This window comes from Bidens hawaiensis, unplaced genomic scaffold, assembly GCF_021521415.1.
Source record: "Bidens hawaiensis isolate Kalapana, Puna unplaced genomic scaffold, B.hawaiensis_p1.1 tig00039350_1, whole genome shotgun sequence".
Taxonomy (NCBI): Eukaryota; Viridiplantae; Streptophyta; class Magnoliopsida; order Asterales; family Asteraceae; genus Bidens; species Bidens hawaiensis.
This window is the reverse complement of record NW_027496922.1, coordinates 9,982-32,012: the sequence shown is the minus strand read 5'-3', so window position 1 is coordinate 32,012 and position 22,031 is coordinate 9,982. Positions and strand designations below refer to the sequence as shown.

At 42.5% G+C, this 22,031-nt stretch overlaps 1 protein-coding gene across 1 annotated transcript; it reads right to left on the bottom strand.

Moving 5' to 3' along the window:
- Positions 1-18,028: 18,028 nt before the first annotated feature.
- On the bottom strand, positions 18,029-21,451 carry LOC143591154 (3-ketoacyl-CoA synthase 11-like). Its single transcript, XM_077071449.1, has 3 exons — positions 20,692-21,451; positions 19,247-19,538; positions 18,029-18,626 (listed from the first exon to the last, which is right to left on the bottom strand). The coding sequence occupies exons 1-3, from the start codon at positions 21,439-21,441 to the stop codon at positions 18,136-18,138; spliced, it is 1,533 nt and encodes a 510-aa protein (XP_076927564.1). The 5' UTR covers positions 21,442-21,451; the 3' UTR covers positions 18,029-18,135.
- Positions 21,452-22,031: the final 580 nt, after the last annotated feature.

Below are 22,031 nucleotides of genomic sequence, written 5' to 3'. Positions count from 1 at the left end.
ATTTGTTCCTAACGATCCACGACTAACGAAATCCTAATGCAGTTAGTTGCAGGTCGTCCGAAAAACGGTTTTGGCCGGAAAACTCACATTCTTTTTTTTTTTGAAAAACTCAACATTTTCGTCCCAAACATCTTTGTAACTTTGTATCGGACCTTTTTAGGAATATTTTTTTAGTAAAAGCCCCAATTATTGAGGTCGCTGGAACCCTAGAAACATCGTCGTCGAAACGGTTGGTGGTGCTCAAGTGGTGGTGGTTGGTTGGTGGTGAGTCAATTGGTGGTGACGGTGTTCAGGTGGTGTTTTCCGGAAATAAACATGACTTTTCCGGCCAAAAACGTTTTTCCGGCGAGTTGCAACTAACGGTGTTAGAATTCTGTTAGTCGCGGACCGTTGGGAACAAATACGTTAAAAGTTGGAATCATCAGCATCCAATTCGTTAGTTGGGACCGACAACGACCAAAAAATAATAATCGGGATTAATAAAAACCAATATACCATTAATATATCGTAAATTACTTATAAGGCCTTCTCCATTAGGCATCAAAAAAGCATTATTCATTTATTCCAAGTTCCTACTCTTCATGGACCACAAGTCACAACCATGCTCATGACAAGTCGCGCGCTACAAAGAAACAAGTTTTTTAATTGGCGGAGTTTGTTGTTTGAACAACGCAGTTAAAGGGCTCGGCTCGTTTATTATTTGGGTTAGCAGATTCGGGTGTTGGGTTTGATTTTCTTTTTTTTTTCTTAATTAGGTTTAGTTCATTAGAATATAGGTTGCGCCAAAATTTGTGTTGTTATACATACACACATGTCCAAAATTGTCCTCTACATGGGACATCATGGCAATTAGACAGGAAAAAGGGTGCACATGTGATGGACCTCACAGTAGGATAGATATTAATATATTATGCCCAAAAAAAGAAAAAAGAAGAAAAAAAGACAAACTGCTTTTTATAAAAAGAAAAACTACTAATCAACCTAACTTTATCAATGACACACATAAGTCATAGTGGCAAGTTTCATGCATGATTATTATTTAACATAACAATGTTTGAAGATATAAATAAAATAAATTCAACAATTAATTATGTGCAATTTAACAAATTTGTATGCATTTTTTGGGAAGTTATGAAGTCTAATCGTTGTCGGTTATGATGACGGGAGTCCAAGGGTGCAACCCCTAAGTTGGGGTCCAGTTGACAGGTCGGGGTTAATCTACGACACTCATGGAACAAAAAGGTTAGATTTATTGGTTTAGGTTGTGTGAAACTTATACCATTTTAGGATCCTCTATGTGTAAATGTAAAGTGTAACAAATCAAAATCGATTAAATAAATTTCTCGAGTTCAACTGCATATATAGGCAATTGAAGAGGTAGGTCCCAGCAGAGACCAGTTGGTCCCGCAAGACTCACCTTGAACAGGGTTGTCTGCGCAAAGGCCATCTGCTCCCGCAGGACCCACCATGCTCATAGAATCTTACGCGCAGTACGCAAGCTGTACACGCAGGGAAAGCCTCCCAATGGTGAAGTACCCCGCCTGTTCCCGCAGTTGCGGATACAAGCCATCAGGGAAGGCTACCCGCAGACAGCAGGGCTACACGTACAAGACTAGCTACTTCAGCAGTCACGTGAAGGCATGAGCAAGGCGGGAACAATCCCGCCCAAATGAGCCAGTCTGATTCTGAAAGATCTTTTGTACCATACCTACCAAGGTATGGATAGGACAGACGATCTGACCAGAACAGCCCATGAGCCAATCACAGGGTGACAGCTCACCGACAACAGTGCGAGGAGGAGCACCCTCTAGTACTGTTTGTCACTATTAGCCGCTGCCTACTCACCAACCCTCACTGTGGAGCAGGCGCAGCCTACAGTTGGTGGAATAGTATTACTGTTGGCCGTAACCTATTCACCAACCAGCATGGCCTGCGTACAATCCAGTCAGTGGGACGTGCATGGTCTACAGTTGGTGGAATAGTGCAGCCGACTTTATTACTGTTGGCTGTAACCTACCCACCAACCAGTATGGCCTGTGCGTAATCCACTGTTGGTTGAACAGGAATACTATTCAGCCGGCTGTACCTTCTAGAAAACCTACCTTCGGCTATAAATACTCCAATATCTTGGAATGGTAAGATCATCTACAATCTCGTATAACTTACTTGATAACTGCTCTTATAGTATTCATATACTTTTATATTCAAAGAGCAATATAGACTGATTCTCACGCCGGAGGGTGGTCACAAGGAGGAACCCCCCCTTCTCAGTGACGAGCTTACGGTGTCTGTTTTGCAGGTTCCCTGAAGTACAACTTACTCTGCTGGACCTAACCTTCGTGGGAAACATTACCTGGCCCCCAGATTACCTATAATCTGCCCGGGGTTACTTAGTGTTTCTTCATTGGCGCCATCCGTGCATAAAGCTAGAACTACATCCTTCTCCAGTTTTTCAAAACTTCCAAGATGACTAGAGAAATTCCGGTAACCACAACCCCAGCCACTGGGGTAAACACCGGCAACACAATGTTTACAAACACTACCCCAGCCACCCAAGCTGGGGCAAGTGAAATACATTTTACGAACACTACCCCAGTCACTCATGTAGGGGCAAGTGGAGTAAATATTCCACTGGGATTCACTGATGCCCAGCTGGAAAAACGACCTCGAGCCCCTCGCCAAACACTTGATCAAGTGAAGGCATGGGCCGAGGCACGTCAAAGAGAATTTCAGGCTGAGTTGGACGAACGCTTGCGTTCAGTCCAACAAGCTGAGGAATTCGGTAGTACTCGCCAGCACCTCAACATGAGTAGTGAGTACGAGTACTCAGACGGCGAGGGGGAAGACTCCGACACCGACGCGAACCCTCGCCATAGGACGAAAGGGAAGCGTAAGGAAACGGATCCCCAGCCAAAAAGGAATTTTGGGGAAGCATTCCAACCAGTCACAGAAAAAAGCGAGCGTGACTTCTCCAAGGCCTTTAGACCTACTGCTACAAACGCAGGAAGGTCAAAATTTGCAAGGGACATTGCAGAAGCAATCGCCCCGAGGAGTGCCAAACAAATGTCCAATATTGGCACATACGATGGTCTATCCGACCCAGATGACCATCTGAACAGGTTCATTGCGGGGGCAACCGTCAGTAACTGGACGGAACCCACGTGGTGCTACATGTTCCAGATGACTCTGGTAGGAGCAGCCAGAGCATGGTTCGACCGTTTACCGGTCCACCACATTTATGACTGGGCAGACTTCCAGAACAAGTTCAGTCAACAGTTTAGTCAACAGAGGAAACACACTGAGGAGCAGTGGACGATCCTCAACTGTGTCAGAGAAGAGGATGAATCCTTACTGGACTTCATCACCCGCTTCAACTCCAAGAAGGTGAGTCTGGGCAACATCAGTGAAGACCTCGTTCGCGCCGCTTTCATTCAGGGCGCTGAATACCCAGAACTCATCCGCACTCTGACGGGTAAAGACGGTATGCCATTCACGTGGGATGCCATAATGACGGCAGCCAAGCGCTTTGCCGAAACAGAGAAACAGCTGGGAAGAGATCTCCCCCACAATACAAACCTCTACACGCAGAGGACAAGGGAGAATAATGTAAGAACCGCCCGGCTAAACAAAAAGAGGCGGCAAGGTATTTGGCAGTCAAGGATAAACTTTGACGCCCCCTCAAGCTCTCGCCCTCTGGTTGGCGGAAGGGACAAAACGCACCCTTTGAACCGGAAAAACCGCTGGACGCCACTCACCAAGAGCGTCACGGAGATATTTGCCACGGAAAAACTGCCATGGCCAAAAGCTCCAGTGATCCGACAGAAACCCAATGCGGATCAAAGCAAGTCTTGTGACTTCCATGGGACAAAGGGCCATAGCACTGAGGAGTGCACATCCTTGAGGGACATCGTCGAGACATTCGTCAAGGATGGGAGGCTCGCACACCTCGTGGCATCTATCAAGAAGGGAGGAAGGAACGACAACAGGTACAGGGGTAACGGACGGAAGCCCGTCGACATTAGCATCAACATGGTCCATGGTAAGGTCAGAGGAAGAAAGAGACCAATGACCGAACCATGCGCGTGGAAGGAAGCAGAAGTGCGCTTCCCGCGAGTGCCGGGAGGCCCAAACAAAGAAGGCCCCATTGTCATTAAAAGCCAGCTGGGGCACTACATCACCTCCCGCACCCTCGTTGACAATGGCGCATCGTCGACAGTGATGTACAGGCAGTTCTTCGACAAGCTCGATGATGAAGACAAGGAACGCCTGGAGACGGTCTACGCTTCAATGGAAGGGTTTGACGGCAGCATGAACACTCCCTTGGGCATCCTATCTTTCCCCGTCACTCTCACTGATGGGAATTATTCACGCACGGAGGATGTGGATTTTGTTGTGATGAAAAAACCACATCATACGTATGACATCCTATTCGGGAGAGACGGGATGGCAAGATTCAACGCTGTGGTATCCTCAGTCCACGGCATGATGGGATGGCCAACAACTGAAGGCGTAGCGATGATCACGGGCATTCCCCAGGTATGCATCGCATCTGTCTCCTCTAAACCCAAACCGAAGATGGCCAAACAAACCATCACTGAGCCTGAACAGTGGGCATTCAATGGGAAATATCCCGATCAGGCCGTTACCATTGGCCCGACAATTGTTGATCCAACACGCACCTTACTCAAGCGCTTACTGCAGCGAAACGCAGACATCTTCGCGTGGACACCAGCCGACATGACTGGTGTACCCCGGGGAAAGGCAGAGCATAAGCTCAAATGCGATCCGGCCGTAACGCCGATCGTACAAAAGCGCAGAGTAATGGGGCCCGAGCAAACCAACGCGTGCAGAACCCAAGTCAAGGAACTCCTTGATGCGGGCATCGTGCGCGTTAGCAAATATCAAACATGGGTTGCAAATCCCGTAATGGTACCGAAGAATAACAAACAATGGCGCATGTGCATAGATTTCAAAGATTTGAATAAAGCATGCCCCAAAGATTGTTATCCGTTGCCAGAAATTGATCTCAAGGTGGATTCGGTGGCACCATTTCGCCTTAAATGCTTCTTGGATGCGTATAAGGGGTACCATCAAATCCACATGGCTGTGGATGACCAGGACAAAACCGCCTTTCGGACGCCCGATGGCACATTTTGTTATAAAATGATGCCATTCGGACTTAAGAACGCGGGGTCCACGTACCAACGACTAATGGACAAAGAGTTTCACGCCCAAATTGGGAGAAACTTGGAAGTCTATATGGATGATTTGGTCATCAAAAGCCCCGAGCCAGAGACGATGTTGAAAGACATTGAGGAAACTTTCAACACGCTCAGAAAGATAAACATGAAGCTCAACCCGAGCAAGTGTTCATTTGGGGTGGAAGAAGGGAAGTTCTTAGGGGTCATTATTACTAAAGATGGCTTCAGAGCGAACCCTGAAAAGGTCGAAGCCATTGTCAAAATGGAATCACCTACCACCATAAAACAGGCTCAAACACTTAATGGACGACTAGTCGCGCTTAACCGCTTTTTGGCAAACCATGCGGATAGGTCGTTCCCTTTTGTGTCAACACTAAGAAATTGTTTAAAGAAAACGCACTTCCGCTGGACACCAGAAGCGGAAGCAGCTTTCCAGGAGATTCGATCACGCCTGATCGAACTCCCAACACTCACAGCACCACAAGCGGGAGAGGAGTTAATCCTATACCTCTCCGCAACAGATAGAGCAACCGGGGCAGTCCTGCTTGTAGAACGAAAAGGCATCCAGATGCCAATCTATTATGTTAGCCGCGTGCTGGCAGACGCGGAAACCCGGTACTCTACCCTGGAAAAACTGGTCTTGGCACTTATACACGCTTCACGCAGGTTGAGACGATATTTCCAGGGTCACCCAATCACTATTCTCACCAACTTCAAACTCTCAAATGTTCTAGGCAAACCCGAGTTATCGGGACGCCTAGCCAAATGGGCAATTGAATTGGGAGAATATGCGATTCAATACAAGCCGAGACCAGCCATTAAAGGCCAGGTCCTGGCTGATTTTATTGCCGAAGTCCCCGCTGCGCGGGAGAAAGAGTGCCAGGAGGAGGTTCAACCCTCCCCAGCACACGAAATCGATGAGGTCTGGCGACTCTATACTGATGGAGCAGCTAGTAACGAGGGTTCAGGCGCAGGGTTAAAATTAACAAACCCAGCAGGCCAGGAATATACTTATGCTATTCGGCTGGATTTCCCAAGTACGAATAACGAAGCTGAATATGAAGCATTCCTGGCCGGATTGAGGATTGCGCGTAAAATGGGTGTAAAAAATTTGGAAGCCCATGTAGATTCCATGCTAGTGGCAAACCAAATAAACGGGACGTACACGGCTGTAAATGACACAATGGCCCTGTACCTTGCCCAGGCCAAAGCCATCATGCGCGATTTTAACGATTGTAAAGTGATACATGTCAAGCGCAGCGAAAACAAATCTGCGGATGCGTTAAGCAAGCTTGCATCACTGGCCTTCACCCACTTGGGTAAGGACATCCGCGTGGAACTCCTCGAAACACCATCAGTCCCGCACAAGGAAATTTGTGTCATCCAAACCGGTACAGAAACATGGATGACCCCAATAATAAAATACCTTGAAGCAGGAACGTTACCAGAGTCGAAGTCACAGGCAAGAAAACTACGCTGTAAAGCACTGAATTATCAGCTGGTCAATGACACCCTTTACAGACGTAACTTTCTTGGCCCATTGTTAAGATGCGTGGACAACCAAGATGCTGACTACCTCCTAAGGGAGGTTCACGAAGGCATCTGTGGAGTACACGCAGGCCCCCGCGCTGTGGTAGCCAAGCTAAACAACGCGGGATACTTCTGGCCGGGTATGCATATGGACGCGTTGGCATACATCAGAAAATGCAGATCTTGTCAGCTTTACGCACCCAACACGCATCGCCCGAAAAATGAACTTGTTCCTGTCACTTCCTCATGGCCATTTCAGAAGTGGGCCATTGACGTGACAGGCCCATTTCCAACAGCAGCTGGGAATGTTCAGTTCCTAGTGGTGGCCATTGACTACTTCACCAAATGGATAGAAGCGAAACCTTTAGCCCAAACAACCGCAAAGCATATCAAAAAATTTATTTGGGAATTTATTATTTGTCGTTTTGGACTTCCACAGAATTTGGTAAGCGACAATGGCACCAACTTTGCTGACAAGAAGCTACAGCAGTGGCTGAAAGAACTTCAAATCACCCACACCTTTACCTCAGTGGCACACCCGCAAGGTAACGGTGAGGTAGAAAGAGCAAACAAGAGCATCGTCGAAGGCATCAAGAAAAGACTCTTGGAACACAGATCCGGCTGGGTGGACGAGCTTCCGCACGTCTTTTGGGCAAACAGAACGCTGAAGAAGACCAGTACGGGAGAAACCCCGTTCAGTCTCACTTATGGCACTGAAGCCATGATCCCAGTCGAAATCGGTTTACCCTCACCAAGGGTCTTAATCCAACCAGAAGACAATGATGCGGAAAGACGGTTAGACCTTATGCTAACCGAAGAGCGCAGAGACTTAGCCGCCGTGCGTGAAGAAAACTACAAACGACAAATGCAAAAGTACTACAACACGCGGGTAAAACTCTGCAACTTCAAGGAAGGAGACTACATACTGCGTAACAACGAGGCTTCGAACCAACAACGCCCAGGAAAGTTGACCCCGATTTGGGAAGGGCCATACATCATCAAAGAAGTTCTGGGAAAGGGCGCGTACCGGCTCGAAAGGCTCGATGGCACTCCCATCCCTAGAACATGGAATGGAGCTCAATTACGCAAATGTTATATGTAGATCAATTCCAACTTGTAAAGAAAAGGCCTAGAGCCACTTCTAATGGAAATGATTCTCCTTTCATGATGTATTGATAGCTTGTAACCTATGAACTTCCCTTACGGGAAGAAGTAGTTGCGTGTGGAAGGCGGCAATACCCGCATAAACACAACGCCAAAATGTTAAAAAGTTCTAAGGAAAACCTACACGCAGGTCAGATGAAGGTAAAGTTTAGACATCCTTGTAAGTGCAAGTGACGGTCTTACCCGCACAATCACGAACAAGGAAGCCAAACTTAACTTACCATCTACCACGTTAAAAGGTTAACTTATGAACACTTAAAAAAGAAGAAAAACCTACACGCAGGTCAGATATAGGTCTGAAGTTAAAGCCATCCTACTAAGTGCAAGTGACGGTTACACCCGCACAATCACGAAAGAGGAAGCGAAAACTTTAGTCCATTATCAACCACGTTCAAAGGTTTAACTTAATGCCTTAGAAATTTCGAAAAGGAAACCTACACGCAGGTCAGATAGAGGGTAAAGATTAGCCATCCTACCAAGTGCAAGTGACGGTTTTACCCGCACAATCACGAGGGAGGAGGCGAAACTTTAACCCATCATCAACCACGTTCAAAGGTTCTTATTCTAAACACTTGGAAAATTGCTAAATCAAACTAAGTATGCAAGTCATAAGTTTATAAAGCAAGGAACCCAAGGAAGGAAATAACAATCTTATACGCAAAGAGATTAATATTTCACAATCAATTACAAGAATGGCTGGGTAACTACCCGCCTAAAAGAAATCTATACAAAGCTAAGTCTATCCTAGCAGCGGGAAGGGATCTTCAGGATCAGGCTTCAGGGCCACCTCCGCTTGGGCCAGCACCATCAGAGCGCGGCTGCCCAAGGAAAGCCTTAAGGATGTTTAGCCCATCATCAGCAGCAGCGACTTCATTCACCTTCTCCACCACTGGATGCGGGAAGGCAGCGTACTGATTCACAGCTTGGTCATAAGCAGCTTCAGTATTAACATTGAATAAAGGGAAGTTGGAGGGCGGAAAGCCTCTCTCAGCAAACCCTAGACCAAGCAGGAAGCCAGTCTTTTGCCCATCCTCATGAGAAGCGTTGAGGGCTGCGCTCATTGCATCGTCGTAAGAGGTCTCTGAGAGGACCTGACGCACAACCTACAAAAGAATACTTAGAACATTTTCTAATTACGAGCAGAAAGCGTAAAGAAAAAGAGGATACCTGAGGCAACGCTTCTCGAAGCAACCATTGGAGGGTAGCTTGACTTTCTTTACAAGCACGTTCGGCTCCGCTTTTATCAAGGTTGGCAAGTTGAACTTCCTTGGCGGCAGCTTCTTCGACGCTTTTGAGTTTCCTTTCAGTACGGTCAAGCACCCCCCTCTGGTCAAGGATCTCCTGCAGCTTCTTGGCATCTTCCATTGCCAAGGCGTCATGAGCATGCTGAAGAGCCTTTAATTTGCATTTAAGCTGCTCATTCTCTTCGCGAAGTGGCTCAGCAACAGCTTCAGCCTTGGCAGCCCTCTCAGTTGAGTTTCGCGCAGTCTCCTTGGCCAGCCGAAGCTGTTCATTCACAGCTTGGGCAGCCTTGGAGCGGGCCTCGAGTCGCGCCTGGACTTCAACCTCAAGGGCCTTGAATGCCTTCTCCTTCTCGGCTGCGGCAGCGGCCAACTGCCGGTTCTCCTCCCGAAGAGCCCGCGCTTCAGATATATCTTTGGCGCGAGCTGCTTTTAACTTGTCGTTTTCACGACAAAGCAGCTCGACGCGGGGCTGCGTTCGGGCCTGGAGAACCCGAAGCTCATTGGTTAGCCTACCCTCTTGGTAGCTAGCCATGGCTTCCCCCAACGCACCATGAGGAGCAGCGTGGCGAGCCCAGTCCACGCACTCCACAGGGGTGCGAAGGGTTGTTCCTCGGCGTATGTTCCATCTTGGAACATACACTTCATTGGAATCCGACACTGCAAAAGAAACAAAGGCAGTTAGGAAAAGATGATAAAAATATGTAAAGGAAAAAGAACCCTACGTACCTGTAGGGTCAATAACAGGCCGATAGCCGCCAAACCCATCACCTGAACCTAAAGGAAATCCATCCAACAGGTCAGGCAGACGGGAAGGTGGCATAGATCGGCGGGAAGCCTGGCGCATACCTGAAGGTCCGGCCGTCGGTGCCGGTGGCGCAGGTATAGTGGCAGCCGCTGTGGTAGCCATGGTTGGCGCCACCTCCTCAGCAACAGTAACCGCCGGCTCCGTGAAAGATGCTGTAAAAATTGCACTCACGGCCGGCGGAGACACCTTCTCAGCTGGAACAGCCTCAGGAAGGCTGGAACCAGCGGAAGCAGGCGTAGACGCCTGGGTCGATGCCTCGGGAAGGCTGACCGAGCCTACCGTCATTGGCGGGGGAATACTTGCTCCAACTCCACCCTGGAATGCGTCAACATCCACACCTACACAAGCAAAAGTGTTAGAAAAATTTATTTTAAACAACAAATCTAGACAAGAATTATGGGGGTACTTACGGGGTTTCTTGAGCTTGAACGCACGGACGAGCGGGGGCGAACCCGATGGAGCCGGCCTCTTGACACCGGTAACCGTCGTTGCCGCTGCCTCCTCGGAGGTGACACCTGCAGCCTCCGGAGCGGTGGTCTCTTCACCACCGGGCTTCCCCGCCACCTCTGCATTATCTGACTCCGAGTCAGATAGGACTACCGGGTCGGCCGTAGAGGCCACCTTCTCCTTGCCCTTCGCGACGGCAGCCTTTCTCTTCCGCACCAGTGGAGGACCTTCTGCGGATTCCTCAGAAGAAGAAATGTCATGAACTCCAGCAGCAGGCACAGCTTTGAGAGGTTCAGGGTAGAAGATAGGCTTACCTGGCCGACGGTGGCTCAGGATCTCTTGGCCTGGCGGGTAAACCTCCACGAACCGACCCGCAGTCTGCTCGAGGATGGGCAACTCGTTCTCGTCCAGAGCACGAGTACCCATCCGCGCAGGACCATCTTCCTCCCGCGGATTCAGGAGCGACTGAAGATCGTTACCCTCTGAAATCAACAAGAAAGTTAGAAAAAATCGTAGTCAGCAAAAAAGAAACAAGACATACCATAAGGGGTAGAGTTCGAACCATATTCAAGGACGATCGGAACCTTATCCGCATTCGCCGCCTTCCACACCCGGCTCATCCCCAGCATCACCATCGCCGACTCCGGAAAACGGAAAACCGGGGACTGGACCCGGGATATCTTCGAAAACCATTCCGCCTCCTCGTAGTTAAGGGCGGGAAGGTTCGGAAGCGCCTGGCCATTCTTAAACTTCATGGCGATGGGGACGGCGCGAGCGGATATGAAGAAGAACTCTCTTCTCCATGAGCGAAGACTCCGCTCGGTGGTACAAATCTTTAAACCCTTTATACGGGTTGTAAGAGTGTACCACCCCTGGATGCACCTCCAAGTGTAGAAGGTCATCAGACGGTCAACAAAGGGCTCAAGGCCCAGTATCCGGCACACCCACTCAAAGTGCCGGACCTTGGCAATGGCCATGGGGTGCACCTCTGTCAGGTGCACACCGTGCCTCTCCAGGACACGGTACACAAACTTTGTCAACGAAAACCTAAGGTTTCCGTAGACAAAGAATGCAGCATAAACCCCGATCTTGCCACTAGGGGCATCGTACACAGTATGGTGGGGTTCAGGAAACTCAGGCTCGAGAGACTCGAGCATGAACTTCCTGACGATATACTGGTACAGATCGACAGGAAGAGAACACTGGCATTCGCCAGCAGTCTTCTGATCATCAGTATCATGAGAAGACATGGTGGAAAAAAGAAAAAGATTTCAGAGTAAGGCTTTACTGAACAGAAAAATTTGCCGGAAATTACTTGAGAAGAAGAAGAAAGGTGAAAGTGTGAATTACAGATAACTCTCTTCCCCTTTATATAGTAATCGCAATTAATGCGGTGAATTTAATGCGGAGGAGAGAGAAATCAAAGGTGCAATGAAACTATGACACGTGGCAAAAAGCAGGCTGGCAACAGCTGTTGAAAGGACGTGTGCCAGTAATTTCGCGGCCACGCGCCAGAAAAATCACGCCCACGCGCCTGAAAAAGCGACTGGAATGACCATGTTCTGTCACGTCACCATAACTTCCTGCACGTCCTGACACAGTCAGAAGAAACTGTCGCGCGACGTTTCAGAGGTTTGGACTGTTCTTATCTTTTCACCAACTCTTCGAATTTCAAAATTCAAAATTCGAAAATATTAAAAAGTAAGCGGGAAAATCCCCCCTTACCTTGGCAAACAAGTAACCGTAAGACGGATGCGGGTACAGTGTTAAGGCGAAACCCTTCACACACCTAGCACCCGCAGGGAATTGAAGCCAAGAAAACCTTGGCAAACAAGTAACCATAAGACGGATGCGGGTACAGTGTTAAGGCGAAACCCTTCACATACCTAGCACCCGCAGGGAATTGAAGCCAAGTATTCCTCGGCAACCAAGTAACTATAAGACGGGTGCGGGTACAGTGTAAAGGCAAAATCCTTCACATACCTAGCACCCGCAGGGAATTGACGCCAGGAATACCTTGGAAGTAAAGTAACCGTAAGACGAGCGCAGGTACAGTGTTAAGGCAAAACCCTTCACATACCTAGCGCTCCGCTGGGAATTGAAACCAAGAAGGATCTTCTGGGCAATGCTTGCGGAAACGGAAATAACATCCCCGCATAGCGGGAGCGTCGAGAACTACGTTGTTTGAAGCTCCAAGATGGAATTGGTGGTCTTAACATAATTGATCACTATGTTCGAAACTACCAAAACCTCATGGAAAATACATACAACTGGGACTCAATGCTCCTGACTTGCGAGGAGGTTACAGACCTACCCGCATCATACCCAAAGACCAAGCAGGAAACTCGGGCATTTCTGCAAGTGACAAGGACTTCCCATGGAAAACCTTACAAAACCCTTTTCAAAACCCTTTGCTTAAGTCCAAAAGTTCACCTCACTTTATTAAACACGCATGAGAAGAACATTGGACTGGGGGGACTTGAAGAGGTAGGTCCCAGCAGAGACCAGTTGGTCCCGCAAGACTCACCTTGAACAGGGTTGTCTGCGCAAAGGCCATCTGCTCCCGCAGGACCCACCATGCTCATAGAATCTTACGCGCAGTACGCAAGCTGTACACGCAGGGAAAGCCTCCCAATGGTGAAGTACCCCGCCTGTTCCCGCAGTTGCGGATACAAGCCATCAGGGAAGGCTACCCGCAGACAGCAGGGCTACACGTACAAGACTAGCTACTTCAGCAGTCACGTGAAGGCATGAGCAAGGCGGGAACAATCCCGCCCAAATGAGCCAGTCTGATTCTGAAAGATCTTTTGTACCATACCTACCAAGGTATGGATAGGACAGACGATCTGACCAGAACAGCCCATGAGCCAATCACAGGGTGACAGCTCACCGACAACAGTGCGAGGAGGAGCACCCTCTAGTACTGTTTGTCACTATTAGCCGCTGCCTACTCACCAACCCTCACTGTGGAGCAGGCGCAGCCTACAGTTGGTGGAATAGTATTACTGTTGGCCGTAACCTATTCACCAACCAGCATGGCCTGCGTACAATCCAGTCAGTGGGACGTGCATGGTCTACAGTTGGTGGAATAGTGCAGCCGACTTTATTACTGTTGGCTGTAACCTACCCACCAACCAGTATGGCCTGTGCATAATCCACTGTTGGTTGAACAGGAATACTATTCAGCCGGCTGTACCTTCTAGAAAACCTACCTTCGGCTATAAATACTCCAATATCTTGGAATGGTAAGATCATCTACAATCTCGTATAACTTACTTGATAACTGCTCTTATAGTATTCATATACTTTTATATTCAAAGAGCAATATAGACTGATTCTCACGCCGGAGGGTGGTCACAAGGAGGAACCCCCCCTTCTCAGTGACGAGCTTACGGTGTCTGTTTTGCAGGTTCCCTGAAGTACAACTTACTCTGCTGGACCTAACCTTCGTGGGAAACATTACCTGGCCCCCAGATTACCTATAATCTGCCCGGGGTTACTTAGTGTTTCTTCAGCAATCAACCACGTTATATTTTTTGTTTCGTCTAATTTATGGACTTATTCGGTCTTGTAATTATGCATAGATGTTCATCAAATCATATTTTGCTATTTCAATCTTTTTAGAATGGTGTAGCCACAATTTGGCGTCACCCACCGGCGTCTCTCGTGACACGAGGGACGTACAACCCATTTTTGTCCTTAAAAAAATATTTTTGGATAAAGATGGGGTATCTAATTAACACCACTTTTTACTTAACAAACTAAACTATTAATGCGTGAAGTATATCAAGGAACACGATAATGAACACATATTCACATACATATAAAGGTTTTCTTTCATGTCTTACGACTTACAAGTCCTGTTACTTTCTACCTGTAGCTGTCTCGTTAGTTTAGCAACAACGACAACCAATAAACTCAATATGTTTCCACAATGATGTGAATACATAGGCGTATGATTTCGCATTTTATTAAAACTTTTCATATGTTACTAGTTGTTTGATAGCAGAAGTGGAATATTTGATGATGTTCAAATAATCTACTAAATTGTCACAAGATTAAAGACATATTGTCTCAAATGGTTGTATGTTTTTATAGACAAAATTCCTTCCTTTTGTTTATTAATTTAAACCATTATAAGCAGCTATTATAGTGTTGAAACAACGACATATATCTACTAAAACGATTGATTGAAACCAATACTTCAACTTCCATGTGCATTTCATTCACTTTTCGGCTTTTAGTTAATCGAGTAAATTACAAAGTTTGTCCTTTATGTTTATATTAAAGTTCAACGTATGACTGTTACCTTTGAAAATAACAAGATTTATACCTAATGTTTTCAAATGTTGCACGTTTTGTCCTTTGTTTGTCCTTTGAACCTAGCTCGGCCAATAGTTCTTGTTAATCTGGTTATGTGCAGGGCACATGACTAGATTTAATGAAAATTAGATGGTTTAGGCCTAAAAGACAAAACATGTAACATTTGAAAACATTAAGTGTAAATCTCATAAATTAAAAAGGTTAGAGCATACGTTGAAATTTGATACAAACATAAGAAGAAACAAAATTTGTAATTTACGGTGGTTAATTTTTGTTGTAATCAAAGCTGGGCTTGAGATTAAACTTTTGTTACCCATATTTTGAGTATGGGCTATAGACTGTGGTATTATCGTGGGCTGCTGTGTGCAAAAAGTGTTTGGGCCAAAATAGTATGGGGTTGAGCTCTTGACCCACTAGTATTTTGTCTCTCTTTTAAGGTTTATTATAATAAATCACCCTGTTAAAGATAGTTATATAGTGTGGAGTTATTTTATAAAGAGAAACAAAAATAATAATACATAAGCATATACATGTAGCACTTAAATTGTTACATAATGTTTATAAAACAATTTTTAAAGGTTAATATCTTTACCCTTTTATTTGTTTTCACACATCCAACTTTTATCTTGGAATTACACGGTTATTTTACACGATCCAAAACATAATACTTATGAGCTTATACATGTAACACTTAAATTGCTACCAAATCTTTATAAAACAAACACGTTGCTTCATTATGATAATATATCTACATATCTAATTAGCGATAAACTTAATCGAAACCAAAACTTAATTACCGAGGAACTCGTTAAACAACTAAAACAAAACTTGAGCTATAACGTCCAATTCGATCTATCCTAAGCTCTTGACTCTTGTAATCTTTATCTCAGTTTTGATTTTTATCTTAAATTATACACCACACCTTACACAATATGATATATAAGTGCATTATAAGATTTCTTTATTATGATAATCTACATATCTTAATACATTTAAGAAACAACAAGGGCCGTGCGGGATGGAGAGGCATGAAGGTAGATCACCTTAGGTCTGATCATTTCAGAGGCCCGGAAATTTTGAATTTATCAATTTTATAGCCCAGTTATTATCGTATCATTTACTTTTTATATATGAGTTATTGAATTCATATTTTACCTAAGTCCCAAATTATACTTTCCTTTGGCCCTAAATTGTTTATCGATTTTCGGAGACGACTCTAGAAACAACTAAAAAGATGTTTTGCGAAGATCAGTTTCTCATTTAACCTAAAAGAATTGAAGCAAAACACAAATTACAAATAGATCTATTTTCCATGTTTGTGAAATGTACTTATGTACATCCATGTTTCTGTGCATATTTGGACTGTTTTGCCATGTTTGGTTGATGGTCTTGTCTTGTCTAAATTTTATAACATAGTCAGAATAATGGAAACATGTCACACTCTAAACTTGTTTGGTTTGAATTTGGACTTCTTTCACATGTGATATCTACAATGAACAGTATATAACATGTAACATGTAATCAATCAACTTGTATATTATTTTATTTAATTTGTATGTTTTATGCTTTAATGTCATGACTGTATATACTAAATAAGGTTAGAAGTCTCTATGTATTACATTAGTTGAATAAAAAACTAATATATTTAGTAATAAGAATTTAGAAAAATCACGAAATTTCCAATGGTTTGTTAAAGCTAAGAAGTACACTCGATTGGTTAACTTTTTTTTGGATGACAGAGAATCTTAGGATTTCAAGTGTAAATTTATTCTTTCGAGGCTATGTTCAAGGTCAACTTCTCGACCGTCGTGAGACTGTACTCCCTGATGCGTGGGAACCGGGTGGAATTTGTAAACAAACTCTCACCCTTTGTCGGGTCGTACCGGGATTAAAGCCCTGATTTGTCATTTTACCTAGATGTCATTCGAAATGGCCCAAGTGACAATCGAATCTGTGTCTTCACTTTGGGAGACAGACCTTTTTACCAGTAGATCAACTTCTCAGGACGATTAAAGTCAAACTAATAAAGTTATAGAAAATTTTATTTATATATAATTATTACCTAAATGGTAAAAATGATTTTGAGTTGACATAATTTTGACATACATTGCAACCGTTTGTTTATTTATTATCCATGTGTACAATAATTCAAATGTGTAGTATTATTTATTATTTTTATTTTGCCATGACTAATGGTGGATTCAGATGAGTAGAGGGTAGCGCGGATTAAAAAATTCTTATTAAATGATAGTCGATACATAAGATAGAAAAACAAAAAAACTTAGTTCTTCTACAAGAAAGTTGAGAGGTAGCGTGGCGAGCTACCCTCAACCGATGTATATCCGCGTCTCGTGAGTCACGAGGATATAAAAGAGAAAAAAAAAGATAAATAGACTCTGTATACTTTAATTATTCAACCATACAACAAATACCCTCCCAACCAAACGTTATTTATTGCGTTTCAAGTATCTCTTTCGGGTCAATTATGATAACGTACGATTGGTTACTTAAATTACAAAAATAAACTATTTTTGCCAACTCTATGTGAATGCTTTAAAATCAATTTAACTGAAATGACATATCCTTCAAAACTTATATAATCCATCAATAATTATTTTAATATTTCACAATGTTTAAATAAACATATCATGTTTAACTCTTAGGTGTCATTTCTTTGTTCAACTACCATCTCTTCACTTCTCTGAATTCATTTATCCCTTATCCAATACTACTCCCAAAATTAATAGTATTAAATTCATTCAACTATTCATTTATTAAATAATTTATCCTACAAGAATTGTGTTATACAAGTTATATACTATTAATCTTATAGTCATGAAATTTTATTAACAAACTTGTAGCTTTTGAACAAATTATATAATTTTTTATACCCATGTATTAAACCTAAGAACCCATGATCAAATAAATTTTATTTTTAACATGAAAACTGTGAGAACCAACCTGTTGTTATTATTAGTTTTTTTATAGGTGTTTTCTGTTATTTTTTGTCCGTATTTGTTAATTTTCGATTAAGAGACGTTATAAGTATTTACTGATTTATATTTTGTTGTTATTATTAGATTTTTTATTTTGTTGTTATAAGTATTTGTTGATATATGTTGTTATTATTTTGTTTTAATTTTTTAGGTTTTTTTTCTCTGTTATTACAAATCATTGTTTATGTATATTGATATAATAGCTAGTATTGTTTCTTATGTTCACATTTTTTTATAAATTAGTATTCTTTTCTACGTTCTCATGTTAAGATTAAAATGTATAAGTGTTCCCTTAAACCCAATTCATCATAACAATAGTCAAAAAGCCAATTGATGGTTTAACTTCATACAATAGCATATAACAATTAACAATACAATATAATATGCAACTTTTTACACATAAAATTAACAAAAATTGAATCTTTTCAAGAACCAATTTTCTCAATCTTAGGAACATGAACAGGAAAATCATTAATCTCATCACTCCAAGGATTCTTCTCCTTAGCCGGATCAATCGTCCTCAACGCCTTCCAAACCGCACTATTACACTTAAACCCAGACCCAAAAGCAATTTGCCACGCCCTATCACCCTTTCGGATCCTCCCCTTAGCCTCGGTATACGCTAACTCGTACCACAATGAACTACTCGAAGTATTTCCAAATCTATATAGAGTCATTCTTGAAGGCTCCATATGCCACTCAGATAAGTCAAGACTTTTTTCTAACTCATCAAGAACCGCTCTCCCGCCCGCATGAATACAAAAATGCTCGAATGCGAGCTTGAAATCCGGTATGTAGGGTTTGATCTTCATTTGGAACACTTTTCTTCCAACTAATGTCATGAAAAACAAGAGTTGTTCCGACATAGGAAGTACTAATGGTCCAAGTGTTGTGATGTTTGTTTTCAATGCTTCACCTATACATTGTACATTAGACCATTAGTTACAATAGTGATAGTATAGAAACTATACATTGTTGGAAATCAGGCCCTGATAATCATTAATCAAACACGAGAATGTACACATAATGTATACAACCCGTTCGACTCTTTTCTTTATTATTAAAAAAGTACTGTAAACTTGACCAGGCCACACACAAATCATTAACCAAGGCCGGCTATGAGGCAGGGCCACGGTGGTCGACCGACCCTAGTTCGACACCCAGATAAACCCAAATTTTTATTTTTTTAAAAAATAAATTATATATAAATTTTTTTATAAAATATATATGTATTTGTAGTGTTTAAACCTATTTACTCAACTAATTTAAGACTCAAATTTTTTTTCTGCCTTCAGCCCAAAATATTTACACGATTCTTGAAGACGGCTCTGTCATTAACCCTACCAATTTACTTATACTAAACTCAAAAACCTAAACCAACTATTACTCAATTCTTTTAAAATAATAATAAACTCGATAAACATAATAACTTTGAACAACGATAGTAAATAACCGAAGATATTTAAAACTTTATCAAGATTAACCCTTAAGTACGCAATCTAATACAAACATTAATATTTACAAGGTTTTAATTACCTGCAACAGCCATGAGGTCTTTTGAAAGTGCAACACCTATTTTCTTGTTTTCATCTTCTTGTTGAAACACACAGCTATAACACCTGTCGTCCGCGCCTTTGTGTGTGCGGACAGTGTGGATTAGTTGGTACTTTGATCGTCGGCGGTCTGAGGACCGGTTTGACAGAAGAACCGCAGCTCCTCCCATTCGAAATAAGCAGTTAGACATTAGCATTGACCGGTTGTTGCCATGGTACCAGTTTAAAGTTATGTTTTCTGTGCTTACTACTAATGCGTATGAATTAGGGTTCACCTGTTTTAAAGAAAACAAACAAACAAAAAATGTTATTGCATTTGTAATATCATTTTTATTTTGTTTAAAGATATCAAACAATTATCTTTTGCTATGAAGATTTAAGTATTTGTTTTTGTTACCCAGGCGGAGTCAAGGGTGTAGATATATAAGCCGAGTTCAAGTTTGACTAGCTAGGCTCGAGATTGACTTGTTTAATCTATACAAGCTTGAGCTCTACACATGGGTAATTTGTTTACTTAAGTTCGAATCTTTTATTTGTAATTAATTTTTATATATTTATTATTGTTTTTTTTTGTATTTATTTCTATTATAATATAGATATTTATAACGTAATTTTGTATATAACATTAGTTATTAAATAAATAAATATACAAATATATTAATTAAACGTTATATAAATAATAAATTAGTTTAACTAATTCTCAAGTTTGGGCTTGTTTATTATATAAGCTTATTTAAGGATCGACCCATTAAAGCTCTTTTTTAAGAAGCCAATCTCGAGTAAATCATGAACACATTAGCTCATTTTAAGCTATACTTATTAAAGCTCCAATTTATGTGTATTGTTTAAACTCGAGTGAGAGCTTGGCTAATTGTGAGTAAATTTTTAATCTCGAGCTTAGCTCGTATGTTAACAATTAATTAACTTTATAATTACTTGATATATATATATATATATATATTCATAATATTTTTTACATATAAAACAATATTTAGTTATTTTTATCATAAACTTGCATATACAATTTTGATTACTATATAATCATAAAATTTAACATAAAAACCAAAAAATATATATAAAAAAACTCGTTTACCCTTACGAACTAGCTCGAACTCAATAAATAAAGCTCGATCACAGACATATTTATTAAACAAGTTTACTTTCAGACCCTAGTTTTGCCAACAAAAATAGGGTTACTGATCCGGATTAAGAAACAAGAAACTAAATAATTTTGATTACTATATAATCATAAAATTTAACATAAAAACAAAAAATATATCTAAAAAAACTAGTTTACGCTTACTAACTAGCTCGAACTCAATAAATAAAGCTCGAGCACAGACTTGTTTATTAAACAAGTTTACTTTCAGACCCCGAGCTTTGCCAACAAAAATAGGGTTACTCCGGATAAAGAAACAAGAAACTAACCTGTAGAAGTTGCTTTGCAAGATCCATGGAGATCAAGCCAGCACTACACCCCATTCCACCAAGATTATAACTCATAACATTCCCTCTAAGCTTATAATGATTCACAATCATAGCACTCAATGAAGGTGTAGGACAAAACAAGCTACAATTCACTACCAATATCCCAATATCCTTGGCCTTCACTCCGGTTTTCGACAACAAGTCATCAATCGCCCCAAACATCACCATCTCCGCCTCTTTCCTCGCTTCCGCCATACACGGGTTTGGAGGATCCCTCAACACCGCATCAGGGAAATATGTCTTTTGTCCCAAACCCGACCGTTCAAGAATTTTCTTCTGAAAGGCTAAATTCTCTTCTGTAAACATTCCGGTTTTTTTCGAGTGGTTCACGAATATTTCCCGAGTCACCATTCTGGCTGGGTCGGGTTTGTAAGCCGAGAAATCGACTAGGTAAATTTTTCTTGGTCTGGACATGAAGTAGATTGTTGCTAGAAACACTATTAATATTGAACATGTTGTTATTGTGACTAAATTGAACCTTAGTTGGTCCCATAGGTTAATGAGGTCGGGCGTGGTGAGTGTCGATAAATGGATCGCGATAACGGCTAGGAGAGGGGTTAGTAAGAGGTATAAACCGTGTGAGATTAAGTAACGGTAGCCTAATTTGACATATTTTAGTTTTATTGAATGGAGAAAGTTAGGGAGGGTTGCGGTGGCGTTCGACGCGGGCTGTTCTTGTGAATTTGACATGGTAAACTATGGAATTGGATTGAATTTGGGCAAGTGTTTGATGAATTTGAAGAAAATATTGTGATATGGAAGAAGGTGGGAAATGAGAGTTTAAAGGGGAGATAAGGGGGGTTGGGCAACTACCCCCAACGAACTTTTAAATGCATTAATATGGGTAAGGCAAATTATTATACTACTAGTTTTTTTTTATTTGAGCCACGAAAACTGGTAAAGACTCTGGAATACTCTGGTTAAGGGTTCTGATGTTTATGTCGTGAGACCTAATCCAGCTAATGATGTTTTATCTAGGTTTAAACTCATATCTATGTCATAAGTGAGATTATTTTGAAGACGTTGGAGAGAAGAAACCTTTAGAAGAGTATAAGGTAAAACTCATGACCACACCACTAGGGTTGTTCAAAAAGCTCGCGGCTCGCTCGAAACTCGCTCGAACATAGCTCGGCTCGAAAAGGCTCGATTCTAAATGAGCTCGACTCGACTCAGCTCGATTTCTAAACGAGCCGAGCTCGAGCCAGGGTCAGCTCGGCTCGTGGCTCGGTCTTGGCTCGACTCGTTAGCTCGGCTCGTTGGCTCGTTTAGATTAAACCCTA

Bases quoted from the DNA above. Each gene is read 5' to 3' on its own strand.
- LOC143591154 (XM_077071449.1), bottom strand. From the start codon at position 21,441: ATGTCAAATTCACAAGAACAGCCCGCGTCGAACGCCACCGCAACCCTC. The intron at 19,539-20,691 runs GTTAGTTTCTTG...TCTTTAAAACAG, and splicing joins TTGCAAAGCAACTTCTACAG to GTGAACCCTAATTCATACGC. The intron at 18,627-19,246 runs GTAATTAAAACC...TACAATGTATAG, and splicing joins AGACCTCATGGCTGTTGCAG to GTGAAGCATTGAAAACAAAC.